The sequence below is a fragment of the Palaemon carinicauda genome, chromosome 8, assembly GCF_036898095.1.
Source record: "Palaemon carinicauda isolate YSFRI2023 chromosome 8, ASM3689809v2, whole genome shotgun sequence".
Classification (NCBI taxonomy): Eukaryota; Metazoa; Arthropoda; class Malacostraca; order Decapoda; family Palaemonidae; genus Palaemon; species Palaemon carinicauda.
In genome coordinates, this window is record NC_090732.1 from 114,147,491 (window position 1) to 114,170,553 (window position 23,063).

General features: G+C 36.3%; 1 protein-coding gene across 1 annotated transcript in view; it reads right to left on the minus strand.

The window, feature by feature from the left end:
• LOC137645840 (uncharacterized) overlaps positions 1-23,063 on the minus strand; it is a 48,260-nt gene that overhangs the window by 21,263 nt on the left and 3,934 nt on the right. Inside the window, exons 2-3 of the mRNA XM_068378820.1 lie at positions 4,751-5,425; positions 4,446-4,586 (exon numbers count right to left, since the gene is read on the minus strand). Of these exons, the coding sequence (XP_068234921.1) occupies positions 4,446-4,586; positions 4,751-5,425 (816 nt within the window). The remainder of the gene's footprint in view (positions 1-4,445; positions 4,587-4,750; positions 5,426-23,063) is intronic.

A 23,063-nucleotide genomic window follows, 5' to 3' on the forward strand; every position in this document is an offset into this window, starting at 1 on the left:
TGGGGCCGCTGTCCTCGATCTACATACAATCATACCTTGAGTTTTAAGGAATATCATCATGCCCCACCATGCACTAATTTTAGCTAGATCTACATTCAGGAGGGAAACTGATGCAAAGAGAATAGCATCACCTGTATATGCAATGAGTTTGTTTTCAAGGCCAAACCACATATCATCTGTATATAGTATGAAAAGTCCACCAGATATTACATTCCCAAAAAACAACAACTATCTGCAGCTTATTTCTTAAAAAGTCAATAAAAAATTCTCCTACTCCCATCTGTTCAAGTTTGAAAACAAGGACCTCATGATTAACACTGTCAAAAGCAGAACGAAAATCAAAACCAATTATACGAACTTCCCGACCATAATCAAGGGATTTTTTGTACACCATTGAAAATTATAAGAAGAGCGCATCACAAAGTCCAAGGCCTTTACAAAAGCCAAATTGCAAATTAGGGAACAGATGATTAGCTTCAGCATACATATTTAGACGTTTTGCCAAAAGACGTTAAAATCTTTACATATGAGAGTTATGGAAAGTGGGCAGTAATCAACAGGATTAGAGCTACAACAAACACATTTATTCAATGCATTTACAATACAAATTCTCCTGCTGCAAAAAGAAACTCTTTTCGCTAACTTGCAAAAATTAATGGACAACGTATGAGCTAAGACACAGTGGTCCAACCTTCTCCATGCCAAGGGCCACATTACCTGAAATCTTTGATGGACCGGGCCAAAAAATTGAATTAATATTAGAATTATAATTCCTGGTGCAGTAACTGAAGGGAGGCACCTTCCCTCAAGGGGAGAGGATTCATTTCCTTTATATAAATTATCTTTTTTTTTTTTTTTTATCAAGTATGTAGATGCACTTGAAGAGTTTACACACCGTGTCATAAGATTTTCACACATACTTATTTGCACATGAATATTTTTTAACGAAGACAAAAAAAAAAAGGTAAAAAAAAAATAAAAATTAGGAATTCAAAGCATATATAGTTCCGTTGATATTTAACTTTAAATCATAATTAAAGTACATATGATATACAAGAAGATGAAGAAAAAATATAAACAACTCAGATACTAGTATTTAGAAGTAATTTCTAATCATGAGATAAGATAAGATAGAACCTTTCATAGTTCTATTCCTGTTTAACTTCAAAAATACTGTACAATCAAAGTAAATCTACACGCACAATCACAACCACACACACACACACACACACACACACACACACACACACACACACACACATATATATATATATATATATATATATATATATATATATATATATATATATATATATACATACATATATATATATATATATATATATATATATATATATATATATATATATATATATATATATATATATATATATATATATATACGTATATATGCATATAAATATGTGTGTACATATGTATGTAAGTATATATACAGTATATATATACATATATATATATAGATACTGTATATATATATATATTTATATATATATATATATATATATATATATATATATATGTATATATATGCATATATATATATATATATATATATATATATATATATATATATATATATATATATATATATGCATATATATATGCATATATATATTTGTATATGTATATATAAATATATATATATATATATATATATATATATATATATATATATATATATATATATATATATATATATATATATATATATACTGTACTGTATATATATATTTGTATATATATGTATATATATGTGTATGGATATATATATATATATACAGTATATATATATATATATAATATATAAATAATATATATATACAGTATATGTATATGTATAAATGTATATATATGTATATGTGTATATATATATGTATGTGTAAATATATATACATATATATATATATGTATATATGTATATATATATATATATATATATATATATATATATATATATATATGTATATATACATGTATATATATGTATATGTATATATATATATATATATATATATATATATATATATATATATATATATATATATATATATATATATATATATATATATATATTCTCAAATTCACTATATAACCCTTCAAGTTTAAAAGAAAAAAAAAGAGGATTATGTTCAATTATTCTTGTTTGATTCATGTCAAGAAGGGAAGTGTGTTAGATCATTCTTGTTTAAGCATTCACTGAAAATTTGCAGCTTTTTACGGAGAGCATCAACATTTCCTAGTAACTGGGACACATTCCGTAATTTTCTTTGTTGTAGGTTCATGTTTAGAACGTTCAGGTAGGCAGTCAATACTGTAAGAATTGCTTGGGAGCAAAGAAAGTCTTTATCGTGTAGCTGAATTTAGCACTGTTTTGAATGACTAATATGCTGATTTTATAGAACTGGTAGAGTACCTTCCCTTAAAAAAAAAAAAAGAAAAAAAAATTCCAGCACTCAGCCCCCTAACAAGTAATATAGTGGCAGGCCACTGTACTGTGTGTTTAGTTTTTCCAGGAATGATATAAATTTTCTATGCCTAAGGAAATATTTCCGCCTCTGATTAAGTTCGCAATACTGACAATACTTGTCATGGCATCTCTCAATTGCACTAGTTTGCTTCATAAGGCCTCTTAGTGAATAATGCAATGCACTCCAATTTTCTTTAAAAAAGACCAACTAATCCCACATTACTGCCAACCAGAGCTTCCGTACTATCACTTACAATCCAGGAACACATTTTCAACCCTCCATATTCATTGATCACGGATTTGAGGGAAACGTGTGTGTGCACACACACACACACACACACACACACACATATATATATATATATATATATATATATATATATATATCTATATCTATATCTATATCTATATCTATATCTATATCTATATATATATATATATATATATATATATATATATATATATATATATATATATATATATATATATATATATATATATATATTAACCTCTGTTATCATCATTCAATGACTGCATCTTGAGTTCTTTGTGTACCACAAAATCTTCGCCAATGGTACCGGCAAATACGAGTAACTGACTTGTGTCACTTACATCAGTGCTGTAATCTAAATACAGTAAAAAGTACTGGCGATGTTTCATTATTTCTGAGTTCCATGGAAACATGCTGATCAGATTCATTCACTCTTTTTACAAATATTTGGTAAGAGAATGTCACAATTTCACATTTTTTTTTACTACCAAGTACATTTTCTTCAGCAAACTCTTGTGCTATTTTACTACACACTGCTTTATTAACTCTCCGCCTATAAATGGTTTTCTATTTTGTATAAGCCCCAAAGTAACTTCTTATAAAGCAGTAAGACTAGCTGTTTGTGGTTTTCAAAAGTTATGTAGCCCATGATTTTGCTGTTGATGTTTGCCCATCAAGATATTTAATTTACTACTTCGTGATTTTCTCGCAATTGAGCATACTTTTCTTTGTGCAATGTCTCACAATGCCTTCAAACTTATTCCCTGAGAACAGAACCTATTTGATGCCCCACAATATTCTTCTTCCCACTTCATATAATATGCTCTGTTCATATCAGAGCACTTTCTTTTCTTACTTTAACTTAATATGGAAAGACGTTATAAACAATACTGCTTAACTGCAAAACAGAGGCAAGCTGAAAACTATTCGAAGCAGCAGGGGCTCCATCCCCATTCTTTTCACAGGGTTTTCATTAACCTTGTAACATTTATATTTGTTTTTGTTATTATTATTATTATTCTATCAACCGTCAAAAGTTAAATAAACATTGGTATTGAACGCATGGTTTGAATGAAGAGAGAGAGAGAGAGAGAGAGAGAGAGAGAGAGAGAGAGAGAGAGAGAGAGAGAGAGAGAGAGAGAGAGAGAGAGAGAGAGAGAGAGTACTGAAATTCTACTGAAATGTGTGATTTTATTTTATTTCATTATTTATCATTTTTTATTTTGTTAGTATTCAGGAGGGATCATTTAGGTCCAGTAAGGTTTCGACACATTAAATCATACTGCATAATTAGGTCAGTGTTGGAGGGCCACAAAAAATCCGCTCGCGAGCCACATTTGGCCCGCGGGTCTGTAGTTGGACCAGCCTGAGCTAAGACATCCACGTATAATAAAAAGAAAGGAAAAATACTGTTATCAACTATCAATAAATATACGTACCTTAAAATTTCATGAAAATAAAACCTCTTTAGTTGATTTATGTTCATTATACCTTTATAAGCATATAATCTAAATAAAGATTATTTTTTCAATAATAATAACAATAGAATAAGGTGTCAAAATGCCAGCTGTTAGAAGTTTTATGAGGAAGAAAGGAAACAATTTAAATACATACTTCATGCTATTTAAAAGGTAATCAAAATGATATTTTCAACTGGAAAAGAAAAGGCTTATTCCTGATACTCACTGTGAATGATAATGTACCCTTATTGCACATATCTATTTTTTCCGAAATTGTCAGACAATTGCTTGAGAGCACTGAAGCGCAAAAGTCCTTCTTACATAACGAATCCTCATCATCTAAAGCTTCCACAATCTTCCCCACCTCCTGTTAATTAGTAAAGATTATTAATCAATAGTACAACTTATACTTTAGTATAAACATATACAGTAAATCATACAATTTTATCATCTCATTTAAAGGGGATTTCTTATAAATTAAAGGCCCATTATAAAATACTTTGATATTGTTAACAAAGACTTAAAAGTTACCATTTGTGAAAGAACAATTTCAGGGTCAGGAAACTCCAATTGACATTTGCTTATACAATTGGCAAGGTCACCAAAGATTTCTGTTATTTTGGCGACAGCAACGGCAACATCTTTATTATTGTCGGCAGAATCTAGTTGAGGTAAAGCATCTTTCATGTTTTTGCTATGGAAAGCAGCTTGATTTTGTACTTCCTTAACTTTTTCCTGTTCTTCTGTCATATGTTTCACGATGGTTTCATGCAAAAGTGCTCTTTTGTTCAACTTTAAAACCAAGTCCATGTGCATCATCACGTTGCTTTTCAGAAAATCTTGATAATCTGATAGATCCCTGTTCACAGCTTCAGAGGAAAGAAGTAGATCATTGGCACTTAATTTCTGAGAATTAATTATGTCTTGCATTGTTCTTACTTTGTCCGGCGGAGGTGATTTAGATACTACAGCTTTCTTTACTTTCATGAGAGCAATACACTTTTCTAAACTGTAATTTATTGGAATTTGTGATGGATTTAAGGATGCAAATTCTGTATTGCATGTTGGACACGCCAGTCTTCCATTCAGGATTAATTTATTTATGCAGTCAGTGCAGTAGGTATGACCGCAATGCAGCACACGAGGTCTTAATGTTTCTTTGTAAGTTTCATAGCACAGATGGCAAATATCAGCATTCTCCATTTCCTGCAACAAAATGAGCTGGTTTTACATTGATTACCTATAATTCTAATAAAACTTGAAAATATCCTGTTATTATTATCATTACTTGCTAAGCTACAACCCTAGTTGGAAAAGCAGGATGCTATAAGCCCAAGGGCTCCAACGAGGAAACTAGCCAGTGAAAACAGGAAATAAACTACAATAGGAGTTTAAGAACAATAACAACATTGAAATTAATCTCATATATAAACTCTAAAAACCTAAATTTAATAAGAGGGAGATAAATAAGACATAATAGTTTCCCCCACAGTGGAAGACTATGGCACTACCCAACACTCGAGAACAATGGTTTGATTTTGGAGTGTCTTTCTTCTAAAATAGATGTGTATCATAGCTAAAAAGTCTCTTCTACCCTTACCAAAAGGAAAATAGCCCCCTGAACAATTACAGTGCAGTAGTTAACCCCTCAGGCGAAGAAAAACATTTGGTAATTCCAGTGTTGTCAGGTGTATGGGGACAGGATAATGAGGATAGACTTGGCCATGCTATTCGGTGTATGTGTAGGCAAAGGAAAAATGCTCCGTAACCAGAGTGCTCCAATATAGTACTGTCTGGCCAGTCAAAGGACCCAATAACTAACTCTTTGGCGGTAGTATCTCAACGATTGTTAATAAGAAATGTTCCCTGTGAATTACTTTGCATGGACAGAGGCAGCTCTTATCTTAATGCCACCGAGTACTAGAGTGAACATTAAACTAAAAGGAAAATAATGGATAAACATAAAAGGTTTTACAATATTTTTTATAAAATAAAAGCTAGATAATTAAGTAAAAATGAAATATATATATATATATATATATATATATATATATATATATATATATATATATATATATATATATATATATATATATATATACATATACATATATATATATATATATATATATATATATATATATATATATATATATATATATATATATATATATATATATTGAAATATGAATACTAATAGCCTAGGTACTGTACACCAATACTTATTTGAAGGTTATTCACGTGTAATAATTAGAATAGTTAATATTACGTTTAAAACACATGACGTAATATGTCATGTTGGGTGAAGGAGCTAGCCGTGGGACTTGCTGTAGTCATTCAAATCATAAACAGGACGTACAATGCAAACCTCGACAATGTGACATTCTTCTTAAACGTCAACACATTGTCTCAGCGTGTGAAAGTTTGTGACGTCACCGGATGCAGGTGTCTTCCGAGTTTGTGACGAAAATAATATAAACTAAGCATACGATATCTGTGATATCGATAAGTTAGGCAGTTCATATCTATACTTCACCAGAATTGGTCATCTGACCAACCCAGCTTCCTCCAGTGATGGAGATGTTTAACTCTGTTGTTTTTATAGAATAAATACTTTAAAGCTAATAAGATGTATTCTGTTATCCATTTACATACATCTGAAACAACACATACTCAATGTGTGCTTATAACAGTAGCACACCAATAAATGGTGGCAGCGGTTAAACTCTAAGAATTAGAGAAAGATCTTCAAGACTTCAAAATAAAAGCTTTAAAACCAGAGAAAGATCTTCAAGACTTCAAAATAAAAGCTGTAAAACCAGAGAAAGATCTTCAAGAACTCAACATTATCTACATGAATCTACAATCTTGACTAAGTATTATAGTCCAACGAAACAGTTAACATTAACAAATGTTAGAATACAACCTGAATCTTCAATCAACATCCTAGGAAACCCAAGGACTGGCGTTCAACAATTGCAAAACATACCCAGGAAGCACTACATTCAACAAGAAACTCGAACGATACATCGCTAACAAAACATCGAGAGAGAGAGAGAGGACGTGTCAACATCACGCAGACCCATATATAACCTAAGTACAAATTTTTGAATTCATTACAGTTTGGGCAGTGAAGTGTAGTTATCATGAGTCGTTAGTCGATTATTACTGGGGTGAGTGAATTGCTAATCTTTGTTAAAGGAAACTCCGAATTCTCATTTAGAATTTTTCTTTCTTTGTGCTAATTCCTTTTTCTTTCAGAAATTCTCGGGAAATGTTTTGGGATTAGTAACATTGTTTGGGGAATTTTATTATACATATGCGTTTACGCAGTGGGCGTCTGTACTCATATAGATATTTTGATAGAATTGCAAGGGGTCAAAGAGATAGAAAAAAAAAATACAGCAGTCATGACTCCTCCTGTGAGTCCTTCCCCTGGACCTAGTGGTGTAGGCCAGACTAATCCTCCTCCAATTGTGATGCTTGTAAATGCCAGGTCAGCAATCCTTCCTTTTCAGGGTCGAGTCAACGGGTTCTTGCCACAAAATGTGGAGTCATGGATTTCATCCGTCGATGCCCATTTAAATGCCAAACAAATCGTAGACCCTTTTGTACAATTACAAGAAGCTAAAAGTTTTATAGATTTATCTAAGGGGGATGCGAGTGCATATTTAAGAGGTGTTTCATTTCAAGAAGCAGTTACTTGGGATGATTTCAAAGTTAGGTTACGCGCGATCTATGGGGGTGAGGAAGCCTTGGATGTAGTATTAACGTTACGAAATACACTTAATCAAGCCACTATGAATCGGCTTAATTGGTGTGCTACTGTTATAAGCACACATTGAGTATGTGTTGTTTCAGATGTATGTAAATGGATAACAGAATCTATGGGCATCTAATAAAATATATCAGCTCTATATATAAATATATATATATATATAAATATATATATATATATATATATATATATATATATATATATATATATATATATATATATATATATATATATATATATATATATATATATATATATATATATGTACGAAACCGTGGTACGTGTACGTACCAGGAATTCGTGTTTGTGCACTAAAAAATTGAGTATTATGTTTCTGACAGAGGTAACAATTATTCTTTAACAAGTTACCGAATCATATATAAGTCAGTAGTTTTTTTTTGGTACCATATAATCATTTGCTAGCAATGTACCATATATATGATCTTTGTTTTATCATGCATTTTTCTTTTTGCTTTGGTAATATCTTTTTCATATGCATTATTGTTATTATTTTTTAATGTGCCTATTTGGACATTCGTCCTCGGTTGATTATGGCTAAAGTTAAACAAAGAATAATACATATGTCCAGTCACACCTAGTAACCATGTTTTGGCTTGTTGTTAAATTTTTGTGAAAAAATTGAGCTGGCCGAGCTTATGTAATAATTAGAATAGTTAATATTACATGTTTCAAACACATGACTTAACATGTCATGTTGGGTGAAGGAGCTAGCCGTGGGACTTGCTGTAGTCATTCAAATCATAAACAGGACGTACAATGCAAACCTCGACAATGTGACATTCTTCTTAAACGTCAACACATTGTCTCAGCGTGTGAAAGTTTGTGACGTCACCGGATGCAGGTGTCTTCCGAGTTTGTGACGAATCTAATATAAACTAAGCATACGATATCTGTGATATCGATAAGTTAGGCAGTTCATATCTATACTTCACCAGAATTGGTTATCTGACCAACCCAGCTTCCTCCAGTGATGGAGATGTTTAACTCTGTTGTTTTTATAGAATAAATACTTTAAAGCTAATAAGATGTATTCTGTTATCCATTTACATACATCTGAAACAACACATACTCAATGTGTGCTTATAACAGTAGCACACCAATACACGCAATTATTGAAAAGTTTCCCCAAGTATCTTCACAGGCATGAAAATTGTTTAGAACAACTGCAAACTAAGAATATTATGATATGTACCGCTACAATGTTGAATTCGGGGAACCATTGAGAAAATTTTCTTAAGTAAATATAATCTCAAGTCAACACACTATTTCTATGAAACCCTCCTGATGCACATATTGCTTTTCTCTCTCGAAGCTGCTAAGTGTCGATATAAAACCCAAATGTTAATTTCCAGTTTTATCTCATTGCAAAATGTTTTTGCCTCTTGATAACATTCAAGCCATCTGGCAGCCAATGGCAACTATCTAATTTATGATAGTTCCCCTTGCCTATCAATTCTTTGGTCATTTGTAAAGCGTTGGGTGGTCAATCATTTCGGCCTGTAATCCATATTGGGTTTTAAATTCTAAACTTTTAATTGGGATGACTTCTGGAATTATTATGAGTGCCTGTGACAATGGTTCATACATTAACAAATGTGATTCTAATACACCCTGGTGGTACATTTAAAAAAAAAAAAAAAAAAAAAAAAAAAAAAAAAAAAAAAAAAAAAAAAAAAAAAAAAAGAGCGCCATGGCCTCTACAGACAGAGCATACTCCCAGGATCACTTAATTTCCTTATGCTTGTGTAGTAATTGCTAAATGCTGCAGCCTGGTTCTACACTTTTGATCAGCTGATTCTGAGATAGAAGACTGAAATGGTAGTTTAGATCTTAACATCCTTCCAACTTGCTGAAATAAATGCTTACGAATAATCACTTAATGGTAATACCCCTCTGTAAGTCAACTGGATTAACGTCTGTTCTGAACTTTATGGTAAGAAATTCACGTCAGCCCACTTTATAACACTAAGTTTGTCTCTAAGTCGCACATTAATGATAGAAAATGGTTAAACACAACCAATTTTTTATTTTCTTTATTTATAACATTGCTAAATACATATGATCAATATAAAAATATTAGTCGTATACATACTATACACAGAAAATATCAAGAAATACATCCAATGATGAAAAGAAGGGAGAAGAGATTGGTAGGAGGAGGACAAAAGAGAATGATCTTCCTCTGTTTTCTATTGCCAACCTAAAGGAAAACATAGGCTACGTCTGACAACTTTGTTTCAATCCTTCTTTAAGGTGTACAGTACAGGCTTGAGAAGTACATTATAACGACTGAAGAACTGTTGGTTTTGTTACTATTTCAAGTCTAACTATTATTGTGTGAATGGTCATTAACATTATGGTGTACTTATGCTCAATTTGTGACTACTAACTAAAACATAAAAAATGAGCTAAAATATCTCATTAATTACCTCAAAACAAGAATTACAATATGAAAATAGAGGGGCACTTCGTAGAGCGCAAACCTCAACCGTGGCAGCTTATTTCTCGACCTTGACCTTGACCTTATACCTTAAAACGTCTTAATTGGCGTGGATTTTCATACATTCAAATATGATCCAAGTTCAATGTCTCTGTGACAACGATGTCCAAACTTATGGCTGATTACATGACATGGATAATTTGCTCGTTCGTGACCTTGACCTTTGACCTTCCAAAATCTATTAATTTCCAGCTCTTTACATAAGTTTAAAATTCCTGCAAGTTTCATTACTTTACGATTAAAATTGGGGTCGTTAGGTTGATGACTGGAATTTGACCTTTTGCTTGACTTTGACCTTGGACTTGACCTTTAACCTTAAGATGTTTTAATTGGCCTGGATTTTTATACACTCAAATATGAATAAAGTTTTAAGTCTCTGTGATAACGATGTCCAAACTTATGGCTGATTACGTGAATTGGACATTTTGCTTGACCATGGCCTTGACCTTTGACCTTCCAAAATTTAATAATTTCCAGCTTTTTACATAACAGTTAATACATGCAAGCTTCATTACTCTGCTATTAAAATTGTGGCTAGGAAGCTGCTCAATAACAAACACATAAACAGGACGAAAAACATAACCTCCTTCCAACTTTGTTGGCGGAGGTAAAAGTTGCTCAGCAATGTCTCTAATTTAACATTTTTTCGGTTATTTCTGCAAGAAGACGACATACCCCCTACAAAGAGACTTGGATAAAAGTTTTCTCTTGTATATGTACGCATTGAAGTTATCCTTTTGTATCTCTACAATCTTTGTAGATCTTATCCACGTCTCACATGAAAAGTATAGGTAATGAATCAGTGTGTCATGATATAGCAATGAAAGATAAATCTGACATGATAGAGAGATATAAAGAGGTGGAAGAAGTGATAAACATTGCACCATCCATACGACCTGTTCGAGGGCTCCTATAGACCTCTGGTTTGCGAGGTAGAAGTCCAAGTTGGTATTCCAGGTCCAAATATCCATTCACTCAATGAAACAAGCGCTAATAAGCAACCACCCACTTCTTATAATAATGGCTTAGCATGTTATATGGTTCCATTAGTGCTGAGTTGAATCATATCTCAGATGGCAGTGAGCATGATTTACTTAAAAGTTTGCCTATGAACGTATCTCGAGTTTTCCCTAATATTGTTAATACAAGTGCTAGCATTTCTACAGCTGAAAAGTCTCAGCACAAAGGTTCCTGTTAATGGTAAACAAATAGGAAGGGCAGTTTTTAATGTAAAGCGAATTTTTCAAATTAGTACCATTTGTACAGTTTATTCTCAGCTGAATGTTATAATTTGATGCGTTAAATTGCGCTATTTATATAATTTATGGTTTGCAAGGAGTAAACCAATAAATATGAATAAACTAATTCATAGTTAAAGGATATATGCCTGTTAGTAAATCGAGTTTATGTATACCTTTAGTTTTCTTAAAAGCAGGATGATGAGGATGAGACAGAGGAAGAGCCTACTCTGATGAGGTATCTCCTTTAAAACTGTTAAGGAAATTTTTTTCCTGTAGATTCTTATTCTTCTATGTCGCCAGAAGCAGCCTCTTCAAACATGACATAAATCCCTCAAATTTCTCAGATTGTTTCAGATATAATGAATAAATAATTATCTTAAGTGAAAAAAAAACTGGTAAATCAGGTTATCTTTAGTGTTAAAACCTTCTACCACACCAACATATTCTAAGATCTATCAAACAAATCAAATGTCTAACATGGGTATTGATCAAGATCAATTACTTTCTTGAGCCTATAATTAAATGCTAATTAGAGATTTTTTTTTTTTTCAAATGCAAGATTGGCTATCTGATTTGTGGGTGAGAAGTATTTTGAAGTAATCTTTTCCAGAGAAGAGAAATTTGTAGTCCATCAAGATCAATAATATCTAATTGATTTTATTTTATTAGTTTACACAAGACTGTATAATATGGGACTTACCAGACTGTGGGAGTCTTTCCCAGCTTGATGATTAAATGTGTGTGTGTGAAGAATTATCTTCATGCTTTATCTTTATCTATCTTTTCTATTTTTATTTAGCTGACGTCTAATCAATTTTAGTTACTCATTCTGTTTTCCTAACTAGCTAATTAGCTCTTACATAACCTATTTTAGTTATCCTCTATGTTTACCGTTTTCTATCCTATCTTGGAAATGTGATGGGCCGAGAGATGCTGTGACTAAGAAGGCAGGATGAAAGCAACTGAGTAACTTTATTACAGAACATCAGTTTAAATATACATCAAGTCCAGGCAAGAAGGACATAAAAGCATAACAGGCAATTTCATGTTCAACCGAATACCGGTTCTGTTAACAGTAAAAACAGACATGTTTATTCAGGTCCCTGTCAGTGTGAGGGGAGAGCGAAGATACAAAGCATAATATATATATATATATATATATATATATATATATATATATATATATATATATATATATATATATATATATATATATATATATATATATATATATATATATATAAAAGAAATGTCATTATTATGTACGATCGTGTGACACACTGTTGGTACATGGCTCCCCCACTAAAAATGACATACTGTACATGTTAAATAGGGCCACATGATCTAGAGAGGTGAACTGTAAGCGGGTCATCAGGCCGGAGATGAGCAGGTTTTAGATGATCAATGGAGACCTAGTCTTCTTTGCCATGAATGTTTAGTAGGAATGCTTTCGGACAGCGTCGGATCACAAGGAAAGGGCCAGTGTAAAGGGGCATTAGCGGTGGCTTGCTTGTGTCGTTGTGTAGGAAGATGTGCGTTGCAGAGTTCAAGTCTGTCGGTATGTGATGCTTCGCTGGGGGCTTGTAAGTCTGGCGGCATGGAGTAAATTTTCCCACGACGTGACGTATGCACAGGAGATCGTCGGAGGAGGTTGCAGAAGAAAAAAATTCGGCAGGGACGACCAATGGGTCACCATACACCATTTCAGCTGCCGAGACGTCCAGGACCTCTTTAGGAGTGGTTCTTAGTCTCAGAAGGACCCAGGGAAGCTGAGTAAACCAGTTGGAATCCTTGCAGTGGGAAATTAAAGCTGCTTTGAGGGTGCGATGAAAACGTTCATTCCATTGGCAGTGGGGTTGTAGGCAGTTGCCTGATGCAGGGTGATGCCCAGGAGATTCACTAATGATATCCACAATTGAGAGGTGAAAGTAGTACCCCTGTCAGAAGTAATATGCTCAGGGATATCAAATCTTGCAATCCATCCTGAGAGTAAGGCAGATGTACTTGAGGCGGATGTTGCAGTTTCCATGGGAATGGCCAACAAGTGGAGCGGTCGATGACGCTAAACAGGTTACGATGTCCTTGTGATGTGGGTAGGGGGCCTACAACGTTGACGTGAATGTGGGCAAAGCGACGCTCAGGTTGAGGAAAAGTGCCCACTCCTGAATCTGTTTGTTGATGTACTTTGGAAGTTTGACAAGAAGCCCAGGCGTAGACCCAATCCTTAGCATCTTTAGAAATGCCGAGCCAAATGAACTTCATCTTCAGCAGCTGAGCAGTAGAATGGCATGAGGGACGTGAAATGCCATGAATGAAATCAAACACCTGTCGGCACATGGGAGCAGGAATCCAAGGTCACGGTTTAACAGTACTGACATCACAGAGGAGGATGGTGTTGGAGCCGTTGATGGGGATGTCTTTCCAATGGAGGGATGTGCAGGATGTACTACATACTTGATACTCTGGATCCTTTCATTGGGCTTCAGCCAAGGCGTTGTAATCTAATTCCAGTTGAACGGCAGCCAACGTGTTTCTTGACAGGGCATCAGCAACAGGAATCATTTTCCCAGGGACGTGTTGAAGGGTGCAATTGTATTCAGCCACGGCGGAGAGATGTAGGAGTTGACGGGTGGACCAGGCGTCAGACTGTCAAGTGAAGGCGAAAGTGACGGACAGCCAAGTGCACCGCCAGCAATTCTCGATCGAAGGTAGAATAATCCGATTCTGCCTTGGACAGTTTTCTGCTGAAGAAGGCCAATGGGCGGGGCAAACCTTTGACCACCTGTTCGAGTACTGCACCAATAGCGACGTCACTGGCATCGGTGGAGAGAAGGAGAGAGCAAGTGGGCTGGAAAAGGTAAGAGCAACAGCGGTTGATAGGGCCTTCTTAGCATTGCAGAGGGCCGCTTCTTGAAGGGGACCCCACCTCATGTCTTTTGGCTTTCCCTTGAGGGAGGCATAGAGGGGAGCAAGTGTGGCAGCAATGGCTAGCAGAAAACGATGATAATAGTTGATCATGCCCAAGAATTCCTGCAGAGATTTGATGGTCGAGGGTGTAGGGAAGTTCTGAATGGCTGCTACCTTCTCAGGGAGGGGATGGACTCCTTCAGGAGTGATGGGGTACCCTACGAACGACACTTCGTTGGCACCAAGGGTACACTTGTCGTACCGGACTAAAAGGCCTTTTTGTTGCAGGCGGTCGAGCACGATGCACATGTGACGGAGGTGTTCCTCTTTTGAGGAAGAGAACACAAGCATGTCGTCCACATGACATACACAGAAGGGGATATCCAATAAGAAGCCATTCATGAGACGTTGAAAAGTGGCCCCAGCATTGCGAAGGCCAAAACAGGAGTAATTGAAGGTGTATGTACCAAACGGAGTGGTGATGGCAGTCTTGGAGATGTCTTCTGGGTTCATAGGCACCTGATAATACCCGTTCAGGAGGTCGAGCGTGGAGAAAACCTTCGCTTTGTGCAGGCAGGAGGTCATGTCGGCGATATTTGGGAGGGGGTAGTGATCCGCATCTGTTTGCATGTGCAGGTGCCTGTAATCCCTGCACAGACGGAGGGAGCCGTCTTTCTTCAGAACGGTTTGTAAGGGTGACGACCACGGGCTTGAGGCTTTTTGGGAAAGGCCCATTTCCTCCATTTCGGCAAACGTCTGTTTGGTGGCTGCCAATCATTCCAGTGCCAGACGTCTGAATTTTGTGAAGACTGGGGGTCCCGTCGTCTTGATATGGCAGGAGCCGTGGGCGTTTAGTGAAGTTCTGGACGGATAACTTCCGGGTACGACGTGAAGAGGTGGGCGTAGGCATCCGTGGGTGTGCTGATGTGGAGAGTGAGGTTGGAGGGGGGTGGGTTGAAGAGGTGTCGACAAGTACGAGTCTGCTTTGACTAATCGTCGGTGGGCCACATCGACCAGAAGAACGATATGAGAGAGGAAATCCGCACTGAGGATTGGTAATGCGACGTCAGCAACGAGAAACTTAAAATTAAATTTACCGTTTCCAAACAATAATGTGAGGTTCTCGTAAACGTAGGTGGTTATCGCACATCCGTTGGCAGCTACCAGTCGAACGTCGGCAGACGTAGACAGACTCCGTTATGTCCTGAAGAGTTCCCTTGGTAAAAAAAGAACAAGCACCCGTGTCTACCAAAAATCACACGCCCGTTCCTGCATCATGTAAAAAGAAAAGATTAGAAACATTTGAGGCCACCGCCACGAGCGATGGCCTACTTACATGTTTTTTGGCCACTGACAATCCTTGGCACATTTCTTCGCAACCGCCCCAAATCTGTAGTGGTAGTAGCAAAACTGCGGCTGATGAGCGGCAGTAAGTGGCTGTAGAAGTTGTTGGTTGGGGTGCGAGCAAGTGGTGGGTGATGGGTGGCTTTGTCGCCGCTCCGGCACGTCACGGGGTAGGCGTGTTTGTCCTACGGCATTCACATCAGCTTTGGTTGATGTTGAATAGGCGTCCTCTTTGTCAGGAGTGGAGGCGTTGATGGAGGTCTTGAAGGTCATGAAGTGGCTGTCCATAAGGGCGACGGCTTTAGTCATCAAGTCCTTTATGGGTAAACTATCGACATTGGGTATGGCAGCGTGTACAGGTTCGGGTAAACGGTGTATATAAAGGGCACAAAGTAGGTTCACCTCCCGAGGAGAGCCATCTGCGGCAGGTTGCAGGCGACGGATACTGGTCATTTCCCTGAGGGCGAGCAAAGCCCTTTGGTCCTCCAACGATTGTTGAGAGAGCTGAAAAAGCTTTGGCAACGGCGAGTATAGCTGCAGAAGGTATGTTTTGAGGGTGTCAAAAGCTATTGGGGTGTCTCCTTGTTCACAAAGCCTTTCAGATATTTCTGGGAAGGTGTCCTCGGGTATCACCGCAAGAACATAATCTGCTTTGATGGTTGAGCGAGTCACGCCCTTGATGCGGAACTGGACTTCTGCACATTGAAACCAAGCAAACGCCTCTCCGCTGCCGAAAGACGAAAGTTTCACTGGGGCGGCGCCAACTTCCGTGGAGGCGGCCATAGTACCAATGTTGGGGGGGGGGGTTGGAAGGCGGGAGGAGCGAGTCGACTTTCGGGGTCACCAATGTGATGGGCCGAGAGAGGCTGTGACTAAGAAGGCAGGATGAAAGCAAATGAGTAACTTTTTTTTACAGAACATCAGTTTATATATACATCAAGTCCAGGCAAGAAGGACATAAAAACATAACAGGCAATTTCATGTTCAATCGACAACCGGTTTTGTTAACAGTTAACGGTGAGAAAAACAGACATGTTTATTCAGGTCCCTGTCAGTGCGAGGGGAGAGCGAAGATACAAAGCATATTATATATATATATATATATATATATATATATATATATATATATATATATATATATATATATAAAAAAAAAGAAATGTCGTTACTATGTATGATCGTGTGACACACGGTTGGTACAGAGTCTTCTTGGGACGTCACAAAAGGTAGATTTCTATGATAGTCTTAGATGTCCTATTTCCTTAAGCATCGTATTATAGGTAATTACTACAAGGTTACTGAGTTGCTATTATATCAACAGTAAACAGTTTAAAAAAGCGAGTGATGTTACATACTTATAAGAGCATATTGTAACAGGTCTTCTGATAGGGGGAAGTTAGTTTAAACGTAATTTGAATGAATTACTACCAATTGTGTCACGTGGTGGCCCGGGAAATTGGGTAAAACTCGCTGGTAAGAGACTGATGTCTCGCCAGGTAAATCCTCGGACAGCTGGTAGCGGTCAGGTTCCCATTTCTTTTATGGGCTCTCGTGACATGGTTGGTTTCGACCTGGCCTTTCATTAGAAAGGGCTAGCGTTCGATCCCAAGTATGAGGTAGAAATTTATTTCTATTTGAACACGATGTTGTGTTGATATCAATCCATATTGACTCATTAGGGGTAATTTGAATGAATTACTACCAATTGTGTCACGTGGTGGCCCGGGAAATTGGGTAAAACTCGCTGGTAAGAGACTGATGTCTCGCCAGGTAAATCCTCGGACAGCTGGTAGCGGTCAGGTTCCAATTTCTTTTATGGGCTCTCGTGACATGGTTGGTTTCGACCTGGCCTTTCATTAGAAGGGGCCAGCGTTCGATCCCAGGTATGAGGTAGAAATTTATTTCTATTTGAACACGATGTTGTGTTGATATTAATCCATATTGACTCATTAGGGGTAATTTGAATGAATTACTACCAATTGTGTCACGTGGTGGCCCGGGAAATTGGGTAAAACTCGATGGTAAGAGACTGATGTCTCGCCAGGTAAAGCCTCGGACAGCTGGTAGCGGTCAGGTTCCAATTTCTTTTATGGGCTCTCGTGACATGGTTAGTTTTGACCTGGCCTTTCATTAGAAGGGGCTAGCGTTCCATCCCAGGTACGAGGTAGAAATTTATTTCTATTTGAACACGATGTTGTGTTGATATTAATCCATATTGACTCATTAGGGGTAATTTGAATGAATTACTACCAATTGTGTCACGTGGTGGCCCGGGAAATTGGGTAAAACTCGCTGGTAAGAGACTGATGTCTCGCCAGGTAAAGCCTCGGACAGCTGGTAGCGGTCAGGTTCCAATTTCTTTTATGGGCTCTCGTGACATGGTTGGTTTCGACCTGGCCTTTCATTAGAAGGGGCTAGCGTTCCATCCCAGGTATGAGGTAGAAATTTATTTCTATTTGAACACGATGTTGTGTTGATATTAATCCATATTGACTCATTAGGGGTAATTTGAATGAATTACTACCAATTGTGTCACGTGGTGGCCCGGGAAATTGGGTAAAACTCGCTGGTAAGAGACTGATTTCTCGCCAGGTAAATCCTCGGACAGCTGGTAGCGGTCAGGTTCCAATTTCTTTTATGGGCTCTCGTGACATGGTTGGTTTCGACCTGACCTTTCATTAGAAGGGGCTAGCGTTCGATCCCAGGTATGAGGTAGAAATTTATTTCTATTTGAACACGATGTTGTGTTGATATTAATCCATATTGACTCATTAGGGGTAATTTGAATGAATTACTACCAATTGTGTGACGTGGTGGCCCGTGAAATTGGGTAAAACTCGCTGGTAAGAGACTGATGTCTCGCCAGGTAAATCCTCGGACAGCTGGTAGCGGTCAGGTTCCCATTTCTTTTATGGGCTCTCGTGACATGGTTGGTTTCGACCTGGCCTTTCATTAGAAGGGGCTAGCGTTCAATCCCAGGTATGAGGTAGAAATTTATTTCTATTTGAAAACGATGTTGTGTTGATATTAATCCATATTGACTCATTAGGGGTAATTTGAATGAATTACTACCAATTGTGTCACGTGGTGGCCCGGGAAATTGGGTAAAACTCGCTGGTAAGAGACTGATGTCTCGCCAGGTAAATCCTCGGACAGCTGGTAGCGGTCAGGTTCCAATTTCTTTTATGGGCTCTCGTGACATGGTTGGTTTCGACCTGGCCTTTCATTAGAAGGGGCTAGCGTTCGATCCCAGGTATGAGGTAGAAATTTATTTCTATATATATATATATATATATATATATATATGTATATATATATATATATATATATATATATATATGTATATATATATATATATATATATATATATATATATATATATATATATATATATACTGTATATACATATACATATATATATATATATATATATATATATATATATATATATATATATATATATATATATATATATATATATATATATATATATATATATATATATATATATATATATCACCCACGAATGGCATTTAATACCGAATTCTATCTTGGGAATATGTATCCACTTGGAATTCATTTTATGGTAACAGCTTCTGGCCGGTGGAGATTCGAACCCCAAACTGTTCGGCTGGAAACCATGCCAGCAGAGACTCTACTGACTGAGCTATCAAGAGAGATAAAAGTTTATGACAAGACCCCATACATATTCCTGTAGAATTCAGGAATCTGTTCATAGACTTGAAATAAACCCATCTCCACCAAGATAGCTGAATCGTGAGTTTGCAACACGTGGTTATTTTAAATGAACATATATCACAAGCACACGTGATTTCAATCAATGTAAATATCACAAACTAATCGCATTTAATACCGAATTCTATCTTGGGAATATGTATCCACTTGGAATTAATTTTATGGTAACAGCTTCTGGCCGGGTGGAGATTCGAACCGCCACCTGTTCGGCTGGAAACCATGCCAGCAGAGACTCTACCAACAGAGCTATCAAGAGCTATAAAAGTTTATGACAAGACCCTGTACATATTCCTGTAGAATTCAGGAATCTGTTCATAGACTTGAAATAAACCCATCTCCACCAAGATAGCTGAATCGTGAGTTTACAACATGTGGATATTATAATTGAACATATATCACAAGCACACGTGATTTCAACCAATGTAAATATCACCCACGGATGGCATTTAATACGGAATTCGATCTTGGGAATATGTATCCACTTGGAACTCATTTTATGGTAACAGCTTCTGGCCGGGTGGAGATTTGAACCGCCACCTGTTCGGCTGGAAACCATGCCAGCAGAGACTCTACCAACTGAGCTATCAAGAGATATAAAAGTTTATGACAAGACCCCGTACATATTCCTGTAGAATTCAGGAATCTGTTCACAGACTTGAAATAAACCCATCTCCACCATGTTAGCTGAATCATGAGTTTGCAACACGTGGTTATTTTAAATGAACATATATCACAAGCACCCGTGACTTCAATCAATGTAAATATCACAAAAGAATGGCATTTAATTCCGAATTCTATCTTGGGAACATGTATCCACTTGGAATTATTTTATGGTAACAGCTTTTGGCCGGGTGGAGATTCGAACCCCCACCTGTTCGGCTGGAAACCATGCCAAATACTCTACCGACTGAGCTATTAAGAGAGATGAAAGTTTATTGACAGGACCCTGTACATATTCCTGTTGAATTCAAGAATCTGTTCATAGACTTGAAATATACCCATCTCCACCATGATAGCTGAATCGTGACTTTGCAACACATGGTTATTTTAAATGAACATATATCACAAGCACACGTGATTTCAATCAATGTAAATATCACAAAAGAATGGCATCTAATACCGAATTCTATCTTGGGAATATGTATCCACTTGGAATTCATTTTATGGTAACAGCTTCTGGCCAGAAGCTGTTGCCATAATAATGCAAGCATGGAATCAAATAGAAGGAATTACTGAAAAAATCATGGAGCTAAAAATATCAGAAAGAGCAAGCCGAGGTAGATTAATAGGGCCAAAAAATATACCAGGAAAACTAAGGAAGGCGCTCAGGACATTAATCCACTACGCACCAGCATCGATAACGCAGCGACTATTTAATGTGCTGCCAGCTCATCAAAGAAACATATCAGGAATGAGCGTAGATGTGTTTAAGAATAAGCTCGATAAATACATAAGATGCATCCCAGACCACCCAAGACTGGAAGATGACAAATACACCGGAAGATGCATTAGCAACTCTCTGGTGGATATACGAGGTGCCTCACACTGAGGGACCTGGGGGAACCCAAACATAAAATAAGGCAGTAAGGTAAGGGGGTCTCTCTCTCTCTCTCTCTCTCTCTCTCTCTCTCTCTCTCTCTCTCTCTCTCATATATATATATATATATATATATATATATATATATATATATATATATATATATATATATATATATGTGTGTGTGTGTGTGTGTGTGTGCGTGTGTATGTTTGTGCATGTATTTGTGTACATGTAAATACAGTATATGCATGAATAAACACTTACATGCATATATATATATATATATATATATATATATATATATATATATATATATATATATATATATATATATATATATATATATGCGTGCATGTATATACATATATGTGTATGTACATACAGTATATGTATGTATAAACACACTCACATGCAGTAGTATTTTGGTCAGGGCACCAGCCACCCGTTGAGATACTACCGCTAGAGAGTTATGGGATCTTTTGACTGGCCAGACAGTGCTACATCGGATCCTTCTCTTTGGTTACGGTTTATTTTCCCTTTACCTGCACACACAGCGAATAGTGTGGCCTATTCTTTACTTATTCTCCTCTGTCCTCATACACCTGACAACACTGATATTACCAAACAATTCTTCACCCAAGGGCTTAACTACTGCACTGTAATTGTTCAGTAGCCACTTTCCTCTTGTTAAGGGTAGATAAGACTCTTTAGCTCTGGTCAGCATCTAAGAAAAGGACACTCCAAAATCAAACCATTGTTCTCTAGTCTTGGATAGTGCCATAGCCTCTGTACCATGGTATTTCCCTGTCTTGGGTTAGAGTTCTTATGTTTGAGGGGACACTCGGGCACGCTGTTCTGTCTAGTTTCTCTTCCTATTGTTTTGTTAAAGTTTTTATAGTTTATATAAGAGATATTTATTTTAATTCAATTACTTTTCTTAAATTTTTTTTACTGAGCTATTTTCCTTGTTGGAGCCCCTGGGCTTATAGCATCCTTCTTATATAACTAGGGTTCTAGCTTAGCAAGTAGTAATAATAATAATAATAATAATAATAATAATGATGATAATAATGCATATGTGTCATTAAAAGCCAACATTTGACATATAGTTCTTAAGAGTGAATGTTACTAAAATACTTTGAATTTCAAAATTTTCGTGTTAGCAACAATGTTCTTAACAGTTTTAGTCGATTCGTGCATCAATATTGTCAGCAAGAGATTTATGTTGAATATTTGTATTAATTTTAAAATCAGATTGATAGACATATGAGAAGGGAGATTATGTGTAAATAAATGATGATTTTCTTTGGAAGTATGTGTCTGTAGCTGTTTTGTAGTTTCCTCTTGTTTTATGATAGTTTGTGTTAAATTCCCAGGAGAACACTTGTCTGTGAAATTTCATAACCAAGAAGAATAATCTAGGTTGCAATATCTATTTCTTAGCCAAATAGATATACATTCGACATTGCAAAATTCATATATACATACTCAACATACTACAGCATGAAACTGCATAATTAACTCGATATAAAAATAAGGCAATAAATTATACACATCCAACTTCCACTTGGAAGATTTATATTGTCCATTTTTTTCTTGTTAGTAAATCACTGACTAGAGTGAGGAGCATTTCTTGGTCTCTTCTTTGGGATCATTTGACTACTGGTTGCTACTATCTTAACGCTTTTTCTATTCACTCTCGCAAGTATCTTTGACGTTACGACCTGTATGAAGGCATATCCTGACCCCAAGTATAG